This window comes from Misgurnus anguillicaudatus, chromosome 5, assembly GCF_027580225.2.
Source record: "Misgurnus anguillicaudatus chromosome 5, ASM2758022v2, whole genome shotgun sequence".
Taxonomy (NCBI): Eukaryota; Metazoa; Chordata; class Actinopteri; order Cypriniformes; family Cobitidae; genus Misgurnus; species Misgurnus anguillicaudatus.
The window spans coordinates 31,237,097-31,259,816 of NC_073341.2; the positions used below are offsets into that span (position 1 = coordinate 31,237,097).

The window sequence follows — 22,720 nt, forward strand, 5'->3', positions numbered from 1 at the left end:
CATCTGAAAAAAAATCATCTTCTAAAATATTTTTTAGGAGATATACATATTGCATACCTACTATTAAAACTCATCTTTCTCTGCCAGGCAATCAGACCTAAAATTTTGATGACTCATTTTCCATGCAGGGCATACACTTATTTTGTCCAATAAAATGCTTTCCACAATCCGAACATCTTTTTCACCTAACACAACCCACCACCAAGTAGAAATAGCAAATAACAAATGTCACAGCTGTGAACTAAACTCTCTAAAAGAGCGAACCCTTTAATATGTCCCATGACTCCCACCCAAAATTTGTTTTTACAGGAAATGTCATCACAGTAAATAAAACTGCAAGTTTTATAGGGGTCATAAATGTTTTATATTCTTGTGCATCCCAGTTCGCCTACTTATAGACGGTTTCAGCAGTAACAACATAAACAAGCGGTTTTCGTGGAACACACGTAACTCCCAGTGAACTCCGCTAAGAATAAATAACAACAAAGTCCTTTTAAAGTAGCTTATTTATATAACAAGCCAAATAAACAACACGTAGATTACCTAGGAAACCAAGTCATTTGTTATTTTCAACGAGGTATTTGTTCAAGAGTTCAGTTTAGCAACTAGTCAGATCATTAAACAATCAGAAACTGGAAATAAAGTTCTGACCAGATGCGTAATCGCATCACCCCATGTGCCCTAAAATAACTTTTTTTGTTTTGGTAAAACTACATATTTTGGCAAAAGCAATATACACTCGTATGATAATGCAAATCTACCAAAAACACCAGATCCAAATTTTTATCTCACAGGGTTTCCCACAGCACTTTGCAGTTCAGGCGGTACGCCTAAGCTGGGGAACCCTACCACCTTAACTAGGTCGTCCAAGAGATTTTTTCTACATATAGAGGTTACACGGATGAAGTAGCGCACTGGTCATCTGGAGCACCGAGAGTTTTCAAAGTGGGCTGCATGGCAATGTGGGTTGGTTTACTTTAATGCACATAAGTTAAGAGTAATGACAATAATGATTACATCACTGTTTTTTATTTGGACCCACTTGTAACCCGCTGCTGTCATTGCTGCCTCCTTCAAAACACACAGTCGCTTAATGCAGCGATCTGACAGTCCACATCAGTGTCAAAATGTTGACAAATCAAAATTAAAGTTTCTGTTCACAGAAGCCGCAGTGAACGACTCCCAGCCAATCGAATTACACGACCGAGCAAGAATTTTAAGTTTTAAAATGTGTTTCATAAGACAAACGCGAATTCCAGCCAATCACATTACAGAGCTGAGAAGCAGTTAAATGAAAGAAGGCAGGAGTTTATGTTCACTATGTTTGAGCGTTTGTATAGTGCTTTACACATGAATGCATATTGTTTCAAAGCTATTTTACAGAAAATGCGTCCTTATATTAAAAAATACAGATAATTAGCAAACCCAGAGATGCAAACTACTTAACTTTAGGTGAATTTTGCCATTTTTAATTTAAAAATGAAATTTAGAAATGTGCCATGTAACGCTATTGCGGCAGTGACTGTCAGTCAAGCAAATAGAAACAACAGATGTTTATAGTATACAGTATAAGATAAAGTATGAACGTGTGTGTATATTGTGGACTATAAGAATGGAAGAATTTACGAGAGGCCTGAACTGTTATCACATGTAATAAATTGGCTTTACTTTTTTGTTAATACGATTTATATTTTATATTTAGTATTTAATAAATAATTGTTAAATGTAGTACAGAGTCTGTAGTCTATTGCACAAAGACTCCACCCCACCCATGTGGCGGCAAACCCTACCACCTTAACTAGCACATTTTCTGCGGGAAACCCTGATCTCCATAACAAAATTCAAGACGACCAGACAAGTACTCATGGATATGTAATTATTACGAATTATTAATATATTGCTGTAGGTAATTCTGAGCCTGGAGACTGCTGTGTACACTGTCTATGCGCCGGTGTCAGACATTCCCAAGGAAATAATTAGTATTTTTTGGCGAACAGGTGAAATATCTGAGAGAGCAAGACAAAAGGGACTGCAGTATGCATTGGGGGATATATCCACAACATAATATGCAACTGATTAGAAAATAATTTAATCAAAATTAAAGCTAAAGCTTATAGGTCCCAGCGCAACCAGCATTTGCCTCATAAGCTGACCATCCAAATGGGAAACACAGAAATTGAGAATCAGCTTTGTTCATGCACAGCAGGGTAAGTGAAATTTGTAAAAACAAATGTAATAATTATAAATCAAACAGTGGAATAAACACAAGACATCAGCCTGATCACTTTGCAATGATAACATTCTCTCGCTTATAGAATTAACCCCCGGGAGAACTTATTTAAACGTAATCATCTTATTTTACGTTTAATATGCATTATGAACAAAGAACGTCATTATTTCGAAGCAATGATGAGTTAGCTAGCCAGCTAACATTAGCGTGGAGCAAATGTATGCATTTTTGTTAATCCTGACGATATTTAGCTGTAATTTCCACACTGCTTGCATGTCCGGCATTTCTCCTTGGGTTTTAAGTTTCAGAAAGGGAAAAAATCCACCACCCGTCCAAATTTTCAGAATACAGGGTATCAGGCATGTTTCCCTTGCTTGAAAGCTTGTCAGACCTCCCACGCCTATTTACAGTTGCTACGATTAGCATGTGGCAGTTTTCGGGCGTGGCTTAGCGAAGGGTCAACAGTCCAGCATTCCACAATTTATTTTAGTTGAATGAGTTCATAATTCAAGTGTGTAAAATGCATCTACTCTTGTTGGAAATTTCAGTGTGAATACAGTACCACAAAATAACATAGAATAGTGCAAAAGTATGCATACTAGGATGCACCTTTTTAAAATTTGGTGGCATCTCCCGTGGCCTCATGGGATAGAAAAGTGTCCCGATAAACCTCAGAAAGAGCAGTAGACCGGTATGTATCGCTTACTGTTGCTTGCATATTGAGATTTGGGACATACTATTACTACGCATAATGATTTTCACCTACTATATATGGAAGCAGGTAATTTCAGATAGAAAAGTGTCCATTTGATGCATTCTGAAGATAAATCTCAAAAGCAGCAGTACACCATCCGGGTATTTATCGCCCACTGTTTCTGGGATACTGAGATTTGGGACATACTATCACTACGCATAATGATATTCACCTACTATATACTATGGAAGTAGTCAATTTCAGATAGAAAAGTGTCCATTTGATGCATACCACTGATCTATATAAATTTACATAGATCAGTGATGCATACTGATGATAAATCACAGAAAAAGCAGGTTTTCTCGCATACTGTTTTTGCAGATTTTGGACACACGCATGAATTTCACATACTACGTCTACGTAGTAAGTAGGCAATTTCATACGCAGGAATTATGCATACTAGTATTTAGTATGCAAATTGGGACGAAGAAAATAATTTCATAAGCCATACATGCAAACAGACATTTACATATTACAAACTATAAACTTAGCTTTTGTTTGCGCCCATTTGTTTATATACTATAATGTGATCTACGTTACGTCTTATCTACGATACAGTACGTTCAGTGCAATCAAAAAACGATCGAGAGCAAGGTTGCCTATTTACCACAACACTTTAAAAACAACAAAAAATGCATTTAAAATAGTCACATTTTATCCAAACAAGCATCCACCGCCTTGTTTACAGGGACATTATGATCTCATTCTCACCGTTTAAGTCCTTGAAAGGACGATGGCCAGGACATTCTAGATTTCTTCAGACCGGGACGGTTACCGGTGTCAACGGCATATGTCCGGTCCATGGTCCGGGGTTTGAGGTACTTCTCTGTGTCCGAAAAGCCCCTCTGTCTCACTCGGTGGTTTTTGCGCGATCCGAAAGTGTTCTGCAGCTGAAGAGGAACCGGGTTCTGTTGCCTCCACAAATGTTTGGGGGCATTTCCATCGGTACCGGGTGAAACAATAGTTGACACCTCGCTGCCAGCATCCATTCTTGCATATAACGTTACAGTTTTTTCGACGGGTAAAAAAACAACACAACTATCCTTTTGTGCTTATAGTTATTGCAACGACGCCTGACTGGAATTGTCCGAAACTTGGATAACATCCATGAGGTACCGCTCTTCTGTACCTGTATCTTAATTATTGCTAGTTTCAGGGAAAAAATAATATTCTACATACAATATCCAAAAACAAGTGCAAATACGTAGCAAAGTCACTGTCGTTTAAATATAGGATAGTTTTGATACCAGCTTGCTCCATTCTGTCCTGTGGTTGATCGTCCGCGTTCGTAACTGCTTCCGCGCGCTTCTTTCATACTGTCCATAAAACATAAAAACTCTCGATTATAAATGCGTGTCCTTACAATTGCTTTCTAAACAAACTAGCGAGTCCATTTAAACGTATAACCATCCTTGTCTCTCGCTTCGTCTGGACGAAAATACCCCCAAGTGCTCTCACTTTCACTTCACAGAACTGATGCCGGGAGAGGAGATCAATATTTATTTGCCTTAGCTTGATTGACAGCCGAGGGGGAGGAGCCTAATGCCCGTAGCTCTTTGCTACCCCGTGGACCACTTTGGAAAACAAAGTGATTTATTTTAATTTTTTATACCTACCTTCTTAAAAACAAAAGTGTTCTTTGCAGTGATGCCATAAAAGAAAACATTTCTGCTTTACCTTCACACCCATTTCACAACAAAGTATAAAATATCCCATGCTTTTATCTGGTTTGATTATAGGAGGCTGACCGCTCTGAAAATCCTGCCAGATCGACATACACCGTCTCAGGTTTCCTCTCATGAGTCGAGTATCCTGACTGCATCCTTTGGGTGTCGGTTCGACTTGAGCGAATGATAATCATTAAACAACCACACAGAATCTTGGAGTTATAAGCATGAAATTACTTTTGACAACAAATCTGTTCTTCAACCCATCTCTCTTTTGTCTGTGAATAGGATGTGAGTCAAGCCAGGCACAGAAATCAACGCGTTGTTAGAAAGATTGTCCTGCCTCTGACATAGGGCTGACAGCAAGGCAATTCAAAGATAAGTCTGTGTAATAGAGAGGTGTCGGAATAAAGCGCTTGTTCCATTAAAGGCAATGCGGGGGTAAGAAGAATTGAGAAAATTTAACCAGCAAAGTTGGATATTTCAATATTCAGTGAATTGTAAAGAGGGATCCAAGACCTGGTGACTTTCAGCCTCGCAGCTAGCATGAAACAGATAAATGATGCACAGACACAATAAAGTTGCATGCTTATTCACAGCAGATTCAATTGAACACTATATGCAGGATAACGCTATTAAGACACAATCATTTTTTGTGTGGTAATGTCAGTTTTCAGGAAAATGTCAAGCTGATGTCAGATATCTCCTGCTTTGTAACATCAACAAAATGAAGGGAACTTTGTACCAAAAGGGATCAGTCGGATATGCTTTGTGAGATAACGAACAACAAAGCAAACCTCTATACTGAAGCAAATTTTTACAGCTACATACTAACAGCTATATTTCTAAAGAATTGTGATTGTTTGCATTCACAGATTTGGCATGTGAAAAATAATGCAATCAATCTATACATTTCATCAGCATGTGCAATGAGAATTTAAAGGTAATTTAACCTACAACCTTAGTGCTCATTAAAAAAAATGCTGGGTTATTTTTTTATAAAGAACAAATCCAGCTTCTGTGTCTAATTAAACCAGAAAATGTTTATATATGACCTACTGTACTAATGGTTAAAACAACCAAGCATTTTAGGTTGAAACATGCTCTTTTGACCCAACCCAGCATTTTTTGACTGCTGTTAGCACCTCAACGAAAGCTAAAGGAATGCATGTTAAAGGTGCAGTATGTAGAATATAGCGGCATCTAGCAGTGAGATTGTGAACTGCAACCAGCTGCTGGGTCCACCGTTCACCGAAACGCATAGAGAAGCTACGGTAGCCGCTATAGGTCAAACATGTCGTCGTCTAAGACAAAATACCATAGTGACAAAACCGCTCTGTAGAGCAGTTTGTCCATTTAGGGCTACTGTAGAACCATGGCGGCACAAAATAGCGACTTCCATGTAAAGGGACCCGCTGTGTATGTAGATAAAAACGGCTTATTCTAAGGTAATAAACACAGTTTATTATGTAACGTCTTTATACGCCACTGATAATATATACTTATGTATATTATAGTGCCTTTCTGTCATTAGATACTTCTAAAAGTTACACACTCCACCTTTAACAACTGTCTAAACCATCGATCCGAATTTAAAAATATAGAGCCCTTCCAATTGAAAGACAAAGCCTTATGGGGTATTGAAAACATTTCACCACAGTCAGATGGGAAACAAGCCTCTTGTGTATAGCTCTATGTACCATAAACAGGAGCTGATGTTGCGTGTCATTGAGCACTTGATTGACAAAATCTCAGTCCCTAGGTGGTAAGACTGTCAATCATCTTTTGTTTGGATGAAAATAAATAGAAGTTGCTGGCTATGATTGGATTCTCTTTATTAGGTGCTTCGCTTGAGTTGTATTCATTCTTTGAACCACTGAACTGGTCCACTGCATTACGTCAAACTTTATAAGACTACAAAGCCAAGTAAAAACTTTTTAGAAAAAAAAGTTCTCTCTAACCTTTGTCACATTTTTGGGACTTTTGTTCTTTAAAATTTCGTGTGCATGCACAAAATATCTTAACAAGCTTTATTTTCTTACTCACACACTTTTCAAGTGTTTTTCAAAGCATGGAACGATAAATATATATATATATTAAAAGTGCTTATAATTTCAAATGACATCACCATGTTAAAGCCTGATCTGAAACTCTCTGTAAGAGGCTCTGTGACTCATTTTATTTACTTATTTGAAAGTAAATACATAGTCTGCACTATTTAAAAATAAGAAAATCATTCAAAAATGACTAAAAGACCCTAACTAACATAAAATAAAATATATTTGACTCACAAAGCCAGAAAGCATGAGTCATTAAAATGGGTCGAGCCCATATTCCAGTACCTGCTTGTGTCTGCAGAGGTGATGGCAATAAGAGGGGGTGTTCTGAGGGGGAGGCTGGTGGGTCGGGGCTGTGCCGTCTCTGTCTCTGGTTTCTTCTCATAGTAGTATTGCTCAGCCTGCCTGAAGGCCAGAGGAGGCAGCTGGAGCGTTCGGCAGGAAAGCCTGCGGATCATAAAAGGTTCCATGCAGGTCACTGGACATGAATCCGGGGACTCCTGGCAACAATCGAAGACCTGCGAGGGTGACAGAGTTTTCAAATAAGTGACAATTCCTGAAATGCATTGCATTTTCTGCCCATCAATTATGTATGAGACTTTTATGAGATAAGTCCAGTTGTTTAAGTAGATCATGAGTCATATTTAGATTAAGTCACATGGTAATGAATCCTTTCCAAATTCTTACGTGAGAAGGGCATGAAGCTTAAAAATCATTTCCATGTCATAAGCTTTAAACAATGAAATCAATTGTAGAATCAGTATTTGAGCAAGTCCCTGCATGTTGTCCTGCACTGTTCGAAATGTGTTTACTGAATAATTAGGCAAGAAAAGATATACAATTTACATGTACACCAAGCTTGCCTGATGAACTTTAAAGTGAATTTATTCATGCAAACTAATTGGATCATTTGATAATTTTTATAATGAGTTCATAATGAATGAGTCATTTGTGTTCCATTACCCCTTGGTAGGCTACATGATTAACCGATTAAGCATTTGAATAAAATACATTTTAATCATTTGAGCAAATACATTTTCAGGTATTGTACTTCTAGGTATGGCACTATTGGCGTAAAGCATTGCACAATCGAATGCCCCGCAAAAAATGCAATGTATTGTAATGGGCTGTTCTCGCATTGTATTCTTTTTCACGGTTTCCATTTATCATTTCTAATGAACAATAGTCCTGTCTGAAAATCAAAAGAAGCATAAATGGAACAAAGTCTACAGCAGAAACAATAAACACTTCATTCAGCTGACCGCGGATGACTGACGTATTATAACCTGTTAGTCTTGTCATTCTGGATCCATTGAATTATCCAGGTCCCATTGTAAAGTGCAAAAACAGGCTGATGTAAAAGAAACTGTACAATGAGCTAGTTATGAATTTAAAGCATTCTTGAGTGATTTTAAAGTGTAAGTAAAGCTAATGAATGACTTCTGAAAAAGATGACTCCTAAAGCTTGAATATCTGAACATCAAAGGGCATGTCAGGTATTACAGGCGTGTTGATATTTGGCCTCAAGTTTGTGCACTCCAGTGTAATTTTTAATAATACAGTACATCTACTATCTATATTATGAGTAAAAATCGATATAATGAAACACTGTATGCTTGCTCGCTTGATATCTATCTATCTATCTATCTATCTATCTATCTATCTATCTATCTATCTATCTATCTATCTATCTATCTATCTATCTATCTATCTATCTATCTATCTATCTATCTATCTATCTATCTATCTATCTACTGTATCTTGCTCTAACCATCAGTCATCTCTTGCTGTGACTGTGATGCTGTGAAGACACATAAAAGCATTGTCGCTTCCTAATATGTGATATTGATCTAGCCGCTAGATTCTAGCGAGACCAGCTCTTCCCAAACAGCCTCAGGACAAGCTGGGAAACACAAATCACCATTGATTTACACAGAAGTACATGTATGCTTCTTCAGGCTCTGACTTTGTTGCTTTCTAAAACACACTTTGTGAAAAACAGGTCAATTATCTTAGTTATATATTTATTTCATATTTTTATCAAAAACCCATTCAGGTCTCTGACTTGATTGGGCACCGCTGTGTTTAAATGCAGGTCTACAGGGTATTTGATTCTTTTTGAATTTCCTGTTCTATAGAAACAAATCTCTAGCGATTCTCATTCAGCACAAAACTTATCATTTTATGAATATTAACTACCTAATTGTATTTAATTAGATAACCCGGCGCGAGCCAAACAGGATGTCCCAAGTGAACAGGGAGTCTGCAACGCATCCTGGACTCTAGAAGCAATTCATTTATCTCCATTATTTGACATTGCCATTTTATAAATGGCTGTAGAGTTGGGGGACAGAAATCCATAATCATGCAGAGGTTTAATGCTTGAAGTATGAGGACCAATTACTGCAACAAAATAATGTCTGTAGAATGTAACCGAAGCAAAGGTTTGAAGACAACATGGATCCGCACATAAAAAGAAATACTACCCAAACACTATACATACATAAACATAAATATTTACAGTTATTTATTTAACTTAAATTTAATTGATTTAGTTTTTACATTTACACATATATCGTGGTTATAAATATCTACAATATTATGTGTTTGTCAATGCAAAGAGAGTGCTGTTTTGGGATGCTTTAAATTGACCTTAAATGTCAAGGGTGAGTGGGCGGTGTTTGGTATATATACCTATATACTTAATTAAATACAAACGTGTGTGCAAAAAACAAACACACGTACGTGATGTTAAAGGGATGGTTCACTTTAAAATGAAAATTCTGTCATCATTTACTCACCCTCATGTTGAAAAAAAAAATTATTTTTTCCTGATGAACACAAAAGAAGATATTTTGAGAAATGATGGTAAACACACAGCAGATAATGACCACTGATTTCCATAGCAGGAAAAATATTTTTGGAAGTATTGTGATAAATGATGAAGAAAATATTTTGATAAATAATGGTAAGCACACAGTTGACGGTACCTATTAAATGCCATAATTTTTTATTCCTACTATGGTAGTAGTCACTCTGCTCTGTGTTTACCATCATTTCTCAAAATATCTTATTTTGTGTTCATCAGAAAAAAGAAATTCATACAGGTTTAGGACAACATGAGGATGAGTAAATAATGACAGAATTTTAATTTTAAAGTGAAATATCCCTTTAATAGTTTGTTTGCGGATGTAAGGCCGTTTCTCAATCTGAAGGCTGCAGCCTGCGTAGGTCGCATATGCAGGCTGCATACGTCATCAAGCCTAGTTTATTTAAATTAACTGGGCATTAAATTCGCAAGTCATACGCATATTACAATAATTTACGATTAACTAAAATAATAGTCAACTTTATAGTTGTTAATATTCTGACGTATGCAGCCTAAAAATGCAGCTGCAGCCGTCCGATTGAGAAACGGCCTTAAATGTCTGCTTATGTCTGAATTGAGTCTGTTTACCTGCGTGCTTGAGAACCCTTCGTTTCATTCTGAATGTAACTCAGGCCTATGCATTAACCCCTTCTGGTTCACCCACCAAAATACGAGCTGAATAGATGAATGGTGAAGTTGAAGTTCAAAATGCTTCAAACCGCAGAGCCATTTGAAGTGTACAGTTTGTGCAATCCAAACATGAGTTTGGAACGGCCCTTTAATATGGCACACGTGACTGTTCTTACTACGAAGTGAGTAACAAAGGAAGACACAACTGGATAAACACTGCGTCCCGTGACCGTCATGCTCTACTACTCTAGTAAGTTAGCTACCTAGCTAGACTCGGATTTATCCGTTTCTATAGCTTCGTTTATGTTCACATTAATGTTAATTGTGAATTCATTTTAATACTTAAAACTGACAATAGACAATTATATGAATTATCAAACCGAAGCATTACGAAATAACTACTCAAATATATTTCACCAAAGTAGCGGCCACTTCGATTGTTTACGCAAGACGTTGCAGCGGTCAAGTAGACACACGAGCGCGTAAAAGCCTGTCTGACATTTCGACATTATTCTTACCCATAATGCACTCTGATTTGTCTAATAAATTTGTTAAACACTGTTTATAGCCTACTGTAGTAATAATAATATATATAATCATAAATGTTATTTTAAACACTCTAATCCAAATTGTGATAAGCCATCACACAGGTAAAATAATGTAATGTCATGAAATGAAATTTATATTTTTTTTCTTTTTGAATCACGGCCAACAATGAAATAAGACTTTTAATCAGAAAGCATTGTCTCAATGTGAGAGCAATAAATGTGTCAGCTGTCTGCTGATAGTTCTGCATATATATTATTGCAATAGAAAATGCAAACCATTAGACAAACAAAAATTATCTAAAATATGTGGGTAAATAAGAAAATCTCAGATCTAATTACCAGTGTTTTCACAGAAGAGTTGAATATATAAACATTTTAATTTTCATTACTGATGTCTTTGTAGCCTACTGCTCCACTGCGTTAAGAAGATTGGTAAATGTGATTTCAGAGGGGAATAATTAGAGTGTCACATGGGTACAGACCAGCACCCAAACAGAGTACTTTATCAAGAATGATTTGATGATATTCAACAAGCAGGCTTCAAAAGCAGGATTTTCTTTCTTCTTTCTTTTTTGATTATTTTATTTATTTATTTCCTAGAATGAAATAAAAAATTTCTCAGTAAAAGTCAAAGATGCTTTAAAAATATACATTTCAGGTCAGGTAAGTGGCCTAATTCTTTGAGAAATGTAATAATATTTTATCATAAAAGGGTCAGAAAGCATATTCTTCCCACAATTATTTTAAAGGTATTCAAATAAAAAGACATTACCATAGTTTAATATCTAAACAAAAAAAATAAATAACATTAATATGAAATCTTGGCCCCAGGAGTTTGAACAGTTATGCCAAATGATGACGGTAGCCTGGAGCTAAATGATAACAGGGTCAATAAGGTATCTTAATTTATTCATCTTTCCTATGCAAAACTATTTAGTCAGTCTTGAAGCTGGTTTGTAGGTAGATTATTTAATACGATACATCTGAATGAATAACTTGCATACACTACTGGTCAAAAGTTTGACTGAAATGTTTATCGAATGTTGTGCCAAACATATTAATTTCTTTCAGCAAAGTGTATTAAAACCAAAAATATTTTTGAAATAGATTACTAAAATCTGCATCCACTCTTTCTTCTGTGGCAAATGTTTCAAATGACGCTTTAGGCGCTTGATAGAGGGTGACAGGATCAATCCCTCCCTTTGGTGTTTGCTTCATTTACAAAACTAAACAACATGGGCTGTCATGAAATATCATCCTCTTTGAACCCGAGCCATCTGTTCTGATTTTTAAACATTCAAAGCTGCTCTATCTGTGGTAATGCTGTTTCAGTATTTCTAGTTAGACATTTATATACAGTCTTTCAAACTGAGTTATTTGTGTTTGTTGCTTCAGTCCTTTTATGATTCACTTTATGAATGGCAACTGGCATCAGTAATCACATAATTAGTCAGTTTAATATTTGGCACATACTTCAAGCTTGTAAAATTAATAATGCAATTGTAACTAAGTGGCACATAATGAGGTTAATTGTCTATACATTTGTATACCATTATTTCAGTACACTTACATTGTCCAAATGACTTTCTCCACCAAAATAATTTTCTTGCATTTTTTTTGCTCCCCAGATTGAAGTCCTAGAATGAATAAAAAGAAATAACGTGGGATTTAGTTTGCCATCATGTTAACACATCATGAAACCCAAGTTAAACAAGACCAAATAACCACATTTTGGAGTTTTAAGGCCCTCGTTTTAATTTTGAAATTGAATGAAAACTACCAGCATACTCAAACATGTGTGGTGAATTGCATTTGAAAAAATGATTGCAGGTTCTGTACCCAATCTTGGCATGCGCAAACACACACACACACACACACACACACACACACACACACACACACACACACACACATTGCGATAATCTCATATCTCATTCATGAAATACTTGTAAGTATTTGATTTGACCTTGAAGTTGTATACATTTGCTAAATAACGCCTAATAATTTATACATGACAGAATAATCTCTCCCCTGCTTCTGAGTTTTGCAGTCACATTCAAAGTTATAAATAATAAATATAAAAAATAAATAAATAAGGAATTTTTTAAATAAAATACTTTACTCAAAATAACTTTAATCAAAGGCAAGATGCTGTAATTACATTAAGCAGGTGCTCTTATCAAAATAAACTTTTCATTCTGGGTATACATTCATTTAATATTAGTAACTTGAACCAAACCCATGACTTTTGCAATGTTAAAACAATGCTTTACCAGTTGAGCTACAGGATAAAGTTTGGGTACAAGTATTTAAACCTATGTGTAGGACAGATCAAGATTGTCCGCAAGAGTTAGTTGAAGTTTGCATGATGTCAATTCTTTAAGGCAGAGCGTTATCTATAGCTGAGTTTTGCCTGATATAAAACACAGAACAGCCTAAAAGAAAAATCACAAAGTTTGCAAAAATAATCTAAATTTAGTAAAATTTTTAAATTAAACGTTCTGTACGTTTAGGTCTGTTCATGTGTGCACATATAAGCGTGGTTTAGGGTAAAGTTATATAGTATATATATATATATAATATATAATAGTAATATATTATATGATATTATTGTTATTGTGTGTTTTCCTAGCTGTATTTAAGCAGACTTGCAATGACAAAGTGTTTTTGAAAACCTTACAGTCTCTATCACCACCTTGTGGCTGTACTGTGACTGTAATTTTTATATCATTCGTGTTTATTTTGTTGCTTCTCTTGTAGCATTAGATGAATTAAACTTGGTAGAATTCTCTTTTTGATTATTGAGACATTATTAACTTACACAACTGGTTCTCTTTACAGTACTGTTTACACTGAAAAAAATGATTCATTGAATTTAATCAATTTTTTTAAGGTAAGTGGTTGCAATCTATTTATTTAAGCTACATTTAAACAAAAAAGATTAGTAAAGTAAAATAAAATATAAAACTTTTGTTTAAATGTAGCATAATTAAATTGATTGCAACCACTTACCTTAAAAAAATTGATTAAATTCAATGAATCATTTTTTTCAGTGTACACTATACATTTTTTACACTGAAAAAAAAAATGATTCATTGAATTTAATCAATTGTTTAAGGTAAGTGGTTGCAATCAATTTATTTAAGCTACATTTAAACAAAAGTTTTATATTTTATTTTACTTTACTAATCTTTTTTTATTTAAATGTAGCTTAAATAAATTGATTGGAACCACTTACCTTAAAAAATTGATTAAATTCAATTAATCATTTTTTTCGGTGTAGAAGCAGGTTATTTCTACTGCTGAAAATGTTAATTCTTTCCCTAGATCATTATTTCCCCAGGCAAATGTTTTAACTGTCACAGGCTAAACTTGGCATATATCACTTATTATTTATAGAATTTTTTCCATGGGAAATAAAACAAAACCTTTCTAAATTAAATTACAAACCACATACTTTCTAGGCCAAATACAACAAATCCTGCATTTGGTCACCACTTCAATCACAGTGGATATATTTAAATAATTTTCCTGATTAAAAAAAACGTATTCATAAGTTCCCCATGACATTAAGAAAATTTTAATTACAATTTCGAAGAAAATATTTTGTGTGATCTAAGAAAGGACATTAAACCATCATTACAGGAAAGGAAACAGGAAACCTATGAACTACACTGTCAAAAATGGTCAAAATATAGTTCCTAGGTGTCACTGTGGTGGTACCCTTTCAAAAAGTACATCCAGGTCTTAAGAGGTTAAAAAAGTCCCTACCACATGCATCATCTTCTGCCTATTTTTCTAGAGATAAATAAACGGCTCTGATAGCAGTATCTTTGCATTGCACCATGTCATTTTCAAATAATGCCCATCAACATTGCATTTTATTATTATTGTTATGTGTTGTGTTTTTTTTTTATATGAACATAAAAAAAATGCGTTGGTCTCGAGGACTCTGAAATTACGAGTCCTTCTCCTCCCACTGTGGTCCAAGACCGAGTCTTTGAAGGAACAAGTCCAAGACGAGTCCGAGAAAGCAGAAATCTGTCTCGAGACCGGTCTTGAGTCCAAGACCGGACTCGAGTTCTACATCACTACCAATAAGTGCATATTAGTACCTCAGTGGTACACATTGGTACCAAATCTATACCTGTACCTGACTGGTACATATTAGGACCTTTTTAAAGGGTACTGCCCTGCCCCAGTGACAGCTAGGGACCATTTTTAGTCATTTTATTTGGTAGTTTATAATAACTTATGAATAGGCTATCTGTGTCACCATTAATACATCTTTAGATCATTAGATCAGTATTCCCATGATGCCATGTCCTCTGCATTTCTGTTGAGGTTATTGAACTCTTTATGTGTCATTTGAGAGTTTGGAAAAATTGCAGCACTGTTTCCTTTTGATGTTGCTCCAGGAGTGACTCTTGAATCTGTGCTTACTGGATGTTAAATACTATATTATCTTCAAACACAAGTTCAAAGTGGGAACAGGGGCATTTTTATTCCATATATGCTTAGTGGTGCACTGAGATTTATAACAAGAGAAATACATGAAACTTATTTTTAGAACTCAGATTAAGTTGCTGTCATGTTGAGTTTCTGCAGTAGAGCAAGGTGAGCTTATGCAGATGTGTTTTCCTATGCGTTTTAAAACTATGCAGACAAGCTGTAAACATTTACAAAACTGTTGCTCTTTTATAAATCAAAGCAGTTTAACAAATAGGATGTTACTACTCTTGGCATATATAAATGAGAGGAAGCAATAACCTTTTAATAGGAATGTCTGTGTAACTTAAACCCAATCTACAGCTTCATACATTTGTTTCTTCCCATTCTGCCTAAAACGTTGTGTGTAGGAGGTTTAACTTAATTTGTGAGTCACAAACACAGGTTTTTGCCTCATAAACTCACAAAATGAAATCCGTGTTTGTCTGGTCTCGCTAGGTTCACCATGTTTTTGTTTATAATGATGCCAGAGGGCAAGGTTCCCCTTGTGTTTTTCACACTGTGATATAACAACTGAAAATGTGTTGGGTTTATTTTTGCATTTGGCAGGCGTTTTTATCCAAAGTGACTTACAGTGCATTCTGGGTATAAATTTTTTAAACACCCAACTCCTTTGAGCTTTTAATTAAATGCTCTAACTGACTCTTGTGTGGGAATACTATTGTGCAAAAGTCTTAGGCCACTGCCAGCTTTGTTGTTTTAGCAACTCATTTTATATTTATTTTTTCGCTCTCTCTATTAAGATGCAAACAGAATATGAAGGCAATTATAGACAAAATGTAAAAAATGCACAATTGTCAATAAAAAATGTACAAAAAGTGTGACCTTTCTTGGCACTACACAGATCTATGAACAGTTTGAGGTGACTGAAGTCCTCAAGTCATTAGATTGGAATTAGGGTTTCATTTTTATTTAGGTTTAAGACAGCCTGCAGGTCTATTGCGCAAGTGGAAGCGAAGGTCACACTAAATACTTAATATATCATTTTATTTTGTTTTTTTAAACTGCATAAAAAATCAAGTTTGGGTTGTATTCTAATAAAAAGAAATAGGGTCTCTATAACATTGTAAAAACAACAAATCTAATTGTTCATCTTATAACATGATGGCTTTTGCACAATATTGCACCTAATAAAATTCATGAATTATGTAATGTCACGTATATGTGACAGCATGTGAAGCACACCTGACAGTAATTGGCAGCAGGCGTACTGATATTACGCACTGCCCGAAAATAGTCCCCTTGGTTACTTTCAATAGACCCCTTAAGGTTTGTAAACATTGAATGACTATCGGGTGCGCGCGCAGCATGGGGTCAAACTGTTCATACCATTTAGGCTTTCTAGTTTAATCTAACAGGGCTGAAAATGAAGTGAGCACTACAAACACAAGCCTCTTTGATCTTTGCATTGTCCCAGTCTGCACGTTTAAATGCTTGAAGCCACAGATGTTGTATTTTTTGTTTTTGAGAATCTGCACGAATCCCGAAAAACATAAGGGCAGACCTGGTGCGATTTTCAAAGCCCACGACGCAAGTAGGCATCTTTGACGATACCGAATAATACGCAACTCAGTATGCTGTAATGACTTTTCTGACCCCGACATGCGCAGTGGGAACTGCCTGTGACGTGAACTGTGAAGGGGTCTGACTATTTGCGCTGCGTAATATCACTACGCCTGCTGCCGCCATGTTACATCAGCAAAGTCCTTGATTATTACGCCACTTTGAGAGTAGGCCTATATCCATATCTGCCTAGAAAATCGCAACTTTTAATTTTACGTCAGTCTTGGTACGCGATGTAACTACAGAGGAGTCAAGTTTTAAATAGGAAAAATATCGAAACTCTTTGGTTATTTTTAGCATGATGCTAATGGTTTAATCTGATTCAATGGATTGTGCTAAGCTATGCTAAAAGTGCTAGCGCCAGACCCGGAGATCAGCTAAATGGATTCCAAAACAGTAAAAATCAAATGTATAACTCTAGGGGAGCTGGAAAATGAGCATATTTTCAAAAAGTAGCTCCAGATATCTTGCCTTCCTCAAACGCATTGATTTTGTCCAAAACTCATTGATCTAAAAAAGCGCTGTGCCTGTGTCCCTGTTTGGCCAGCTAATCTGTACGTTGTGATTTGGCTAAATATCTCTGACATCAGCCGGAAATGTGACGCTCCTTACCATGTTCTAAAGATTTGCTCACAATGCAATGCTGACAGGAGTTAACTTACAGGCTGTGAGTCAAAGCGAGAGGAATTATGATAATGTTGGTTTCCTGTTGCCTACTGTTGCCTACAATCCGTGTGTTTGTTGTTTTGTTGAAAAAAGATTAACGTTGGAAACGATAACTCACGTCATCGTTTACCTTGGGGTTTGTACCTTTTGCACATCGTTAACATGTACTAATACACACTAAAGGAAATGTAAGATCGTGAACCGGACGATAGTTGCACTTTAAATAAACACATTTTCATGGCCTGTCGACAGTCCTTCGCTGTCTGCTCCCACTACACTGATAAAAAAACATTTATATTGTATAATTTTTTTCAGTGTTATATTAGAGTGACACAACAGCAAGGCACAAAACGTGCTCGTATGTGTTTGCTGGCCTATTTCCATTTTCCAGACACTCCTGCATGCTTTCCTACCATACACCATTTAATAAGCTTGAAATAATTGAATATACTGCTGACTTAACTGTGCATAATATGGGCTCAGACAGGAAACACTGGAACCAGATGGACAGAGGGACTGTGGCAAGCGTAGTTGGGAAAATATCTGTAATCAAATAAAAGCAACTTTCATGCTTTCTGTACCCAGAATGTGAGTGAAATACAAAGGTTTGTTCGGATGTAAGAACTTACAACAAATCTCCAGTTGCTTCACAGACATTTTTGGCAACCGAGCTTTAGATACTTACACTGTTAAAGAAAATGGTAAAAATATGTTCCCCAGCTCTCACTGGGGTACATGTTGTCACGTTGATACCAATAAGTACCTTTGGGATGCTAATGTAAACTTTCGAGGTGCTAATAATCTCTCTTTGATAGCAAAATGTACCTCTGAGGTACTATTATGAACTCTTGGGATACAAAGGTGTACTTTTTGAAAGGGTACAGCCCCAGTGACGACTACATATTTTGGCCATTTGTTTCTGACGTTGTAGTATTAGAGAACAGCAGGAGTTCAAAACCCATAACTAACAGCAGGAGTCCATAAGGTTTTAGGCCGGGATTTGCAACACAGACTGCCTGTAAATGTTGTACACCAGCAGCAATATTATGGATTGAAATCAGACTATCATGAGGATCTGATTAGTAACACAGATGTTTTGGGGGGGCGGTGTCATCCATGAGATCATTAGCTGGCCTTCTTGGCATCATAAATATATCACCACACGCCCTTTTGACTGATTTCTCGTACCAGATTCAACATTTATCCAGATCGTAAAAGTGTACACAAGAACAACATGGTTCGATGTCCCATTGTTAAAGAATGCTGGAGTACAAAATGACGCTTGTGAAGGTTTGACATCTTGTTTAAGGTTGCAATAAACATGATTTTTTTTTTACAAATTCCTGAATTTAAATAATACATTTGGTCTTTATTTTATGCCCGAGTACACCGTTAGAAAAAACTGTCAAAAATGGTCCCTACAGCTGTCACAACGGGGTGGTACACTTTTAAAAAGTACATATTTTTACATTAAGAGTTCATATTAGTACCTCAGAGGTACATAATGGTACCAAAGCGTTCAAATTAGTAGCTCAGGGGGACATAGTGCTGATAGTGGTACCAAAGAGTGCATATTAGTACTTCAGAGGAACATATTGGTACCAAAGAGTGAATATTAGTACCTCAGACGTGCATATTTGTACCAAATAGTGTATATAAGTACCTCAGGGGTACATATTGTTACCAAAGAGTTCATATTAGTAGCTCAGGGGAACATATTGATACTAAAGAGTTTATATTAGTAGCTCAGGGGGACATATTGGTACAAAAGAGTGCAAATTAGTACCTCAAAGGTGCATATTGGTACCAAACAGTGCATATTAGTACCTCAGAGGTACATAATGTTATTAAAGAGTACATAATAGTAGCTCAGGGGGACATATTAGTACCAAAGAGTGCATATTAGTACCTCAGTTCAACATATTGGTACCAAAAAGTGCATATTAGTACCTAAGAGGTGCATATTGGTATCAAAGAGTTCATATTAGTACCTCAGAGGTACATATTGGTACCAAAGAGTGCATATTAGTACCCCAGGGATACATAATGTTACCAAAGAGTTCATATTAGTAGCTAAGGGGGACATAATGGTACCAAAGAGTGCATATTAGTACCTCAGAGGTACATATTGGTACCAAAGATTGCATATTAGTACCTCAGATGAACATATTGGTACCAAAGAGTTTATTTTAGTAGCTCAGGGGGACATATTGGTATCAAAAAGTTCATATTAGTACCTGAGAGGTACATATTGTTACCAAAGAGTTTATTTTAGTACCTCAGAGGTACATATTGGTACTAAAGAGTGCATATTAGTACCTCAGGGATACATAATGTTAACAAAGAGTTCATATTAGTAGCTCAGGGGAACATAATGGTACCAAAGAGTGCATATTAGTACCGCAGAGGTACATATTGGTACCAAAGAGTTCATATTAGTAGCTCAGGGGGACATATTAGTACCAAAGAGTGCATATTAGTACCTCAGAGGTAGATATTGGTACCAAAGAGTAAATATTAGTACCTCAGATGAACATATTGGTACCAAAGAGTGTATATTAGTACCTCAGAGGGACATATTGGTACCAAACAGTGCATATTAGTACCTCAGAGGTGCATATTGATACCAAACAGTGCATATTAGTACCTCAGAGGTACATATTGGTACCAAAGAGTTCATACTAGTAGCTCAGGGGGAAATATTGGTACCAAACAGTGCATATTAGTACCTCAGAGGTGCATATTGGAACCAAACAGTTCATATTAGTAGCTCAGAAGTACATATTTGTACCAAAGAGTTAATATTAGTAGCTCAGGGGAAAATATTGGTACCAAACAGTGCATATTAGTACCTCAGATGTACATATTGGCACCAAAGAGTTTATATTAGTAGCTTGGGGGGACATAGTGGTACCAAAAAGTGCATATTAGTACCTTAAAGGTGCATAGTAGTACCTTAAATGTACATATTTTTTACCAAATGTATACATATTTATACATAAATAGTAGTTTACACATTAGGACTGTTTTAAATGGGTAATGCCATAGGGACAGCTAGGGATCGTTTTTGAAAGTGTACTCAGACTTAGTAGATTTCTGGTTTGACCCTGTTTGTTATTATATAAAATCAGCACCTTATTACTAATGTTATATCATTTCCTTTATAAACTCAGATTCACTCCAACACAGCTAAATTGAGCACATGACTTCATCCAGCAAGGAAACATTAATATTTGTAAGGAAACCTCAACACTGTAACTGTATTTCCACAAACATCTTTCTACCATAGTGACCACGGTAGCGTTTCCTGAGCAAGAGTCAAAATAAACAAGAACATGTGGACCCCAACGCTTCATTCTTGACTGAGATTAGCCACCACCGGATCGCGCTATTTATAGATTAAGGATGCCAAACCACAAAGTATCTCCCCCCAAAAGCATTGATGCGGTACAAGAGTTGTTTGAGGAGGTCAGGTGCTCAAAAGTCACCTTGCGCTTGCCTCTCGTTTTCCAACACACATTAAAACCCAAGACACGCACTAATAGCAAAGCCAAGGCACACAAGAACACCAACAGTCTTGTTTGTACTTATATTGGTACCTATATAATATTTACATTAGAAGACAAAAATGAGGAAAATCTTTGAATGAGAACTTACTTTTCTCCTTGGAGTAAGAGAACAGCAATGCACAGATCAATCCTCCAAGGACTGAACTGCGTTGACACTACGATACAGTCCAGCAAAAACAAAAAGGAATGTCCGAGTTGCCTGTGCTTCCTGTGACACTGTGCCTTGTGCCGTGATGCTCTGTGGTTTAAGGATGGGGGAATATCAGAGTTCCCAGCCTCTCAGCCAATCAGAGCTCTCTGCTCCTTTCCCCCCTCTGCCCCTCCCCAAAGTTCCTAAAGCAATAGACAGCACAGACCAGAGAGATGCTTAAAAAAACAAGGGGCACTGCAGCATCGCGGCGGGATGCTTGTACAGACAGCACTTCACAATAAACGTCCTAAATTTTCTCGGATTTGGGAATTGACAGCATTATCTGCACTGTGGGAATGCTGGCTTGTACTCAAAATGAATCATTAAAATTGGAAGTCTGCCTGCAGCTGTGTTGCTTACACCTCTCTGTGGTCTCTTAGGAGGATGCTTTGCACATTTAACATTTCTCTTTGACCTTTCAAGAGTAACTTTTCATAACATGTCCATACAGTGGACCTAAAAGTATTTGGACACTTACATCACACTTTAAACAGATGACATTTATTGCATTCGATGACAAAACATCAAAATAGATATATTGGGTTGTTACTGAAACCATGGTTGGGAAAAAATGTACAAATTAACTGTAGGGTTTAAATTAACTCATGCAGTGTGCAAGTTTGATCTTCAAACAAGTGATGCTATTTTTTACTATCTGAGATAAATTGTCAAAAATGGTCCAAAGCTGTCACTGCACAAAAAATGGTACTAAATATTAGGCTGCTAGAAGCTCGTAATCATAGGGGAACCATTTTAGCGCTACAGGGCACCTCGAAACATAATGACTATAGCACCACTTATGGTTCAACTTAGTACAATATGGTTCTACACAAGTGCTATACAGGTTCTACATAGTTGAAGTTTTGCACTAAAAATGTTTCCCCTATGATAAAGAGCACTTTACGCCATGGCGTGGCTGCAGTTACATCAGGCTAAGGCTCTGATGGATCTGCATGAGGGAGGTCACGACTCACCTGTCTCCGTGCGACCAAGGTCACCAGACAGAGGCTGTTGGTCGTGCAATGTCCATGCTAGTGGTCCAGGAAGGCCATCTCTGGCCGTGTCTGAAACAGGTCTCTGCTGTTGTATGCACAGATGCCTCAGCCACGGGGTGGGGGCCATGTACAACAGGCTTGCAGTCTCAGGGGTTTGGATGACACCCCAGCTGCACTGGCACATCAACTGCCCCGAGTTGTGGGCTGTATATCTAGCACTCGATATAACAACCACCAAGGTGGGTTACACTCTTGTCACCTGTCACGTCTTGCCCATCACCTCCTCCTTTGGAGTCAGAAGTATCTGAGGTCCCTTCGTGCTGTTCACATCCTAGGGTCGCTCAGTGTACCCACAGACGTGCTCTCACGAGCAGTGCGCCCAGACGAATGGCGACTCCATCCCCAGTCGGTTCAGTTAATTTGGAGACATCATTGGGAGACATGTGTGCCTCCCCAGAGATGACCCATTGTCG

At 36.7% G+C, this 22,720-nt stretch overlaps 1 protein-coding gene across 3 annotated transcripts in view; it reads right to left on the reverse strand.

The window, feature by feature from the left end:
• The window catches only part of pde4d (phosphodiesterase 4D, cAMP-specific), a 159,455-nt gene extending 138,160 nt beyond the window's left edge, over positions 1-21,295 (reverse strand). The window contains exons 1-3 of one of the 3 annotated variants that reach the window (XM_055167630.2): positions 21,151-21,295; positions 12,326-12,392; positions 6,994-7,226 (exon numbers count right to left, since the gene is read on the reverse strand). In XM_055167630.2, the coding sequence (XP_055023605.2) occupies positions 6,994-7,226; positions 12,326-12,367 (275 nt within the window). In that variant the 5' untranslated portion in view covers positions 12,368-12,392; positions 21,151-21,295. Of the gene's footprint in view, positions 1-3,695; positions 4,460-6,993; positions 7,227-10,165; positions 10,290-12,325; positions 12,393-21,150 lie in introns of those variants that run through there. The other 2 variants (XM_073868012.1, XM_055167629.2) reach the window with 2 other exon arrangements.
• Between the last annotated feature and the right edge of the window lie 1,425 nt (positions 21,296-22,720).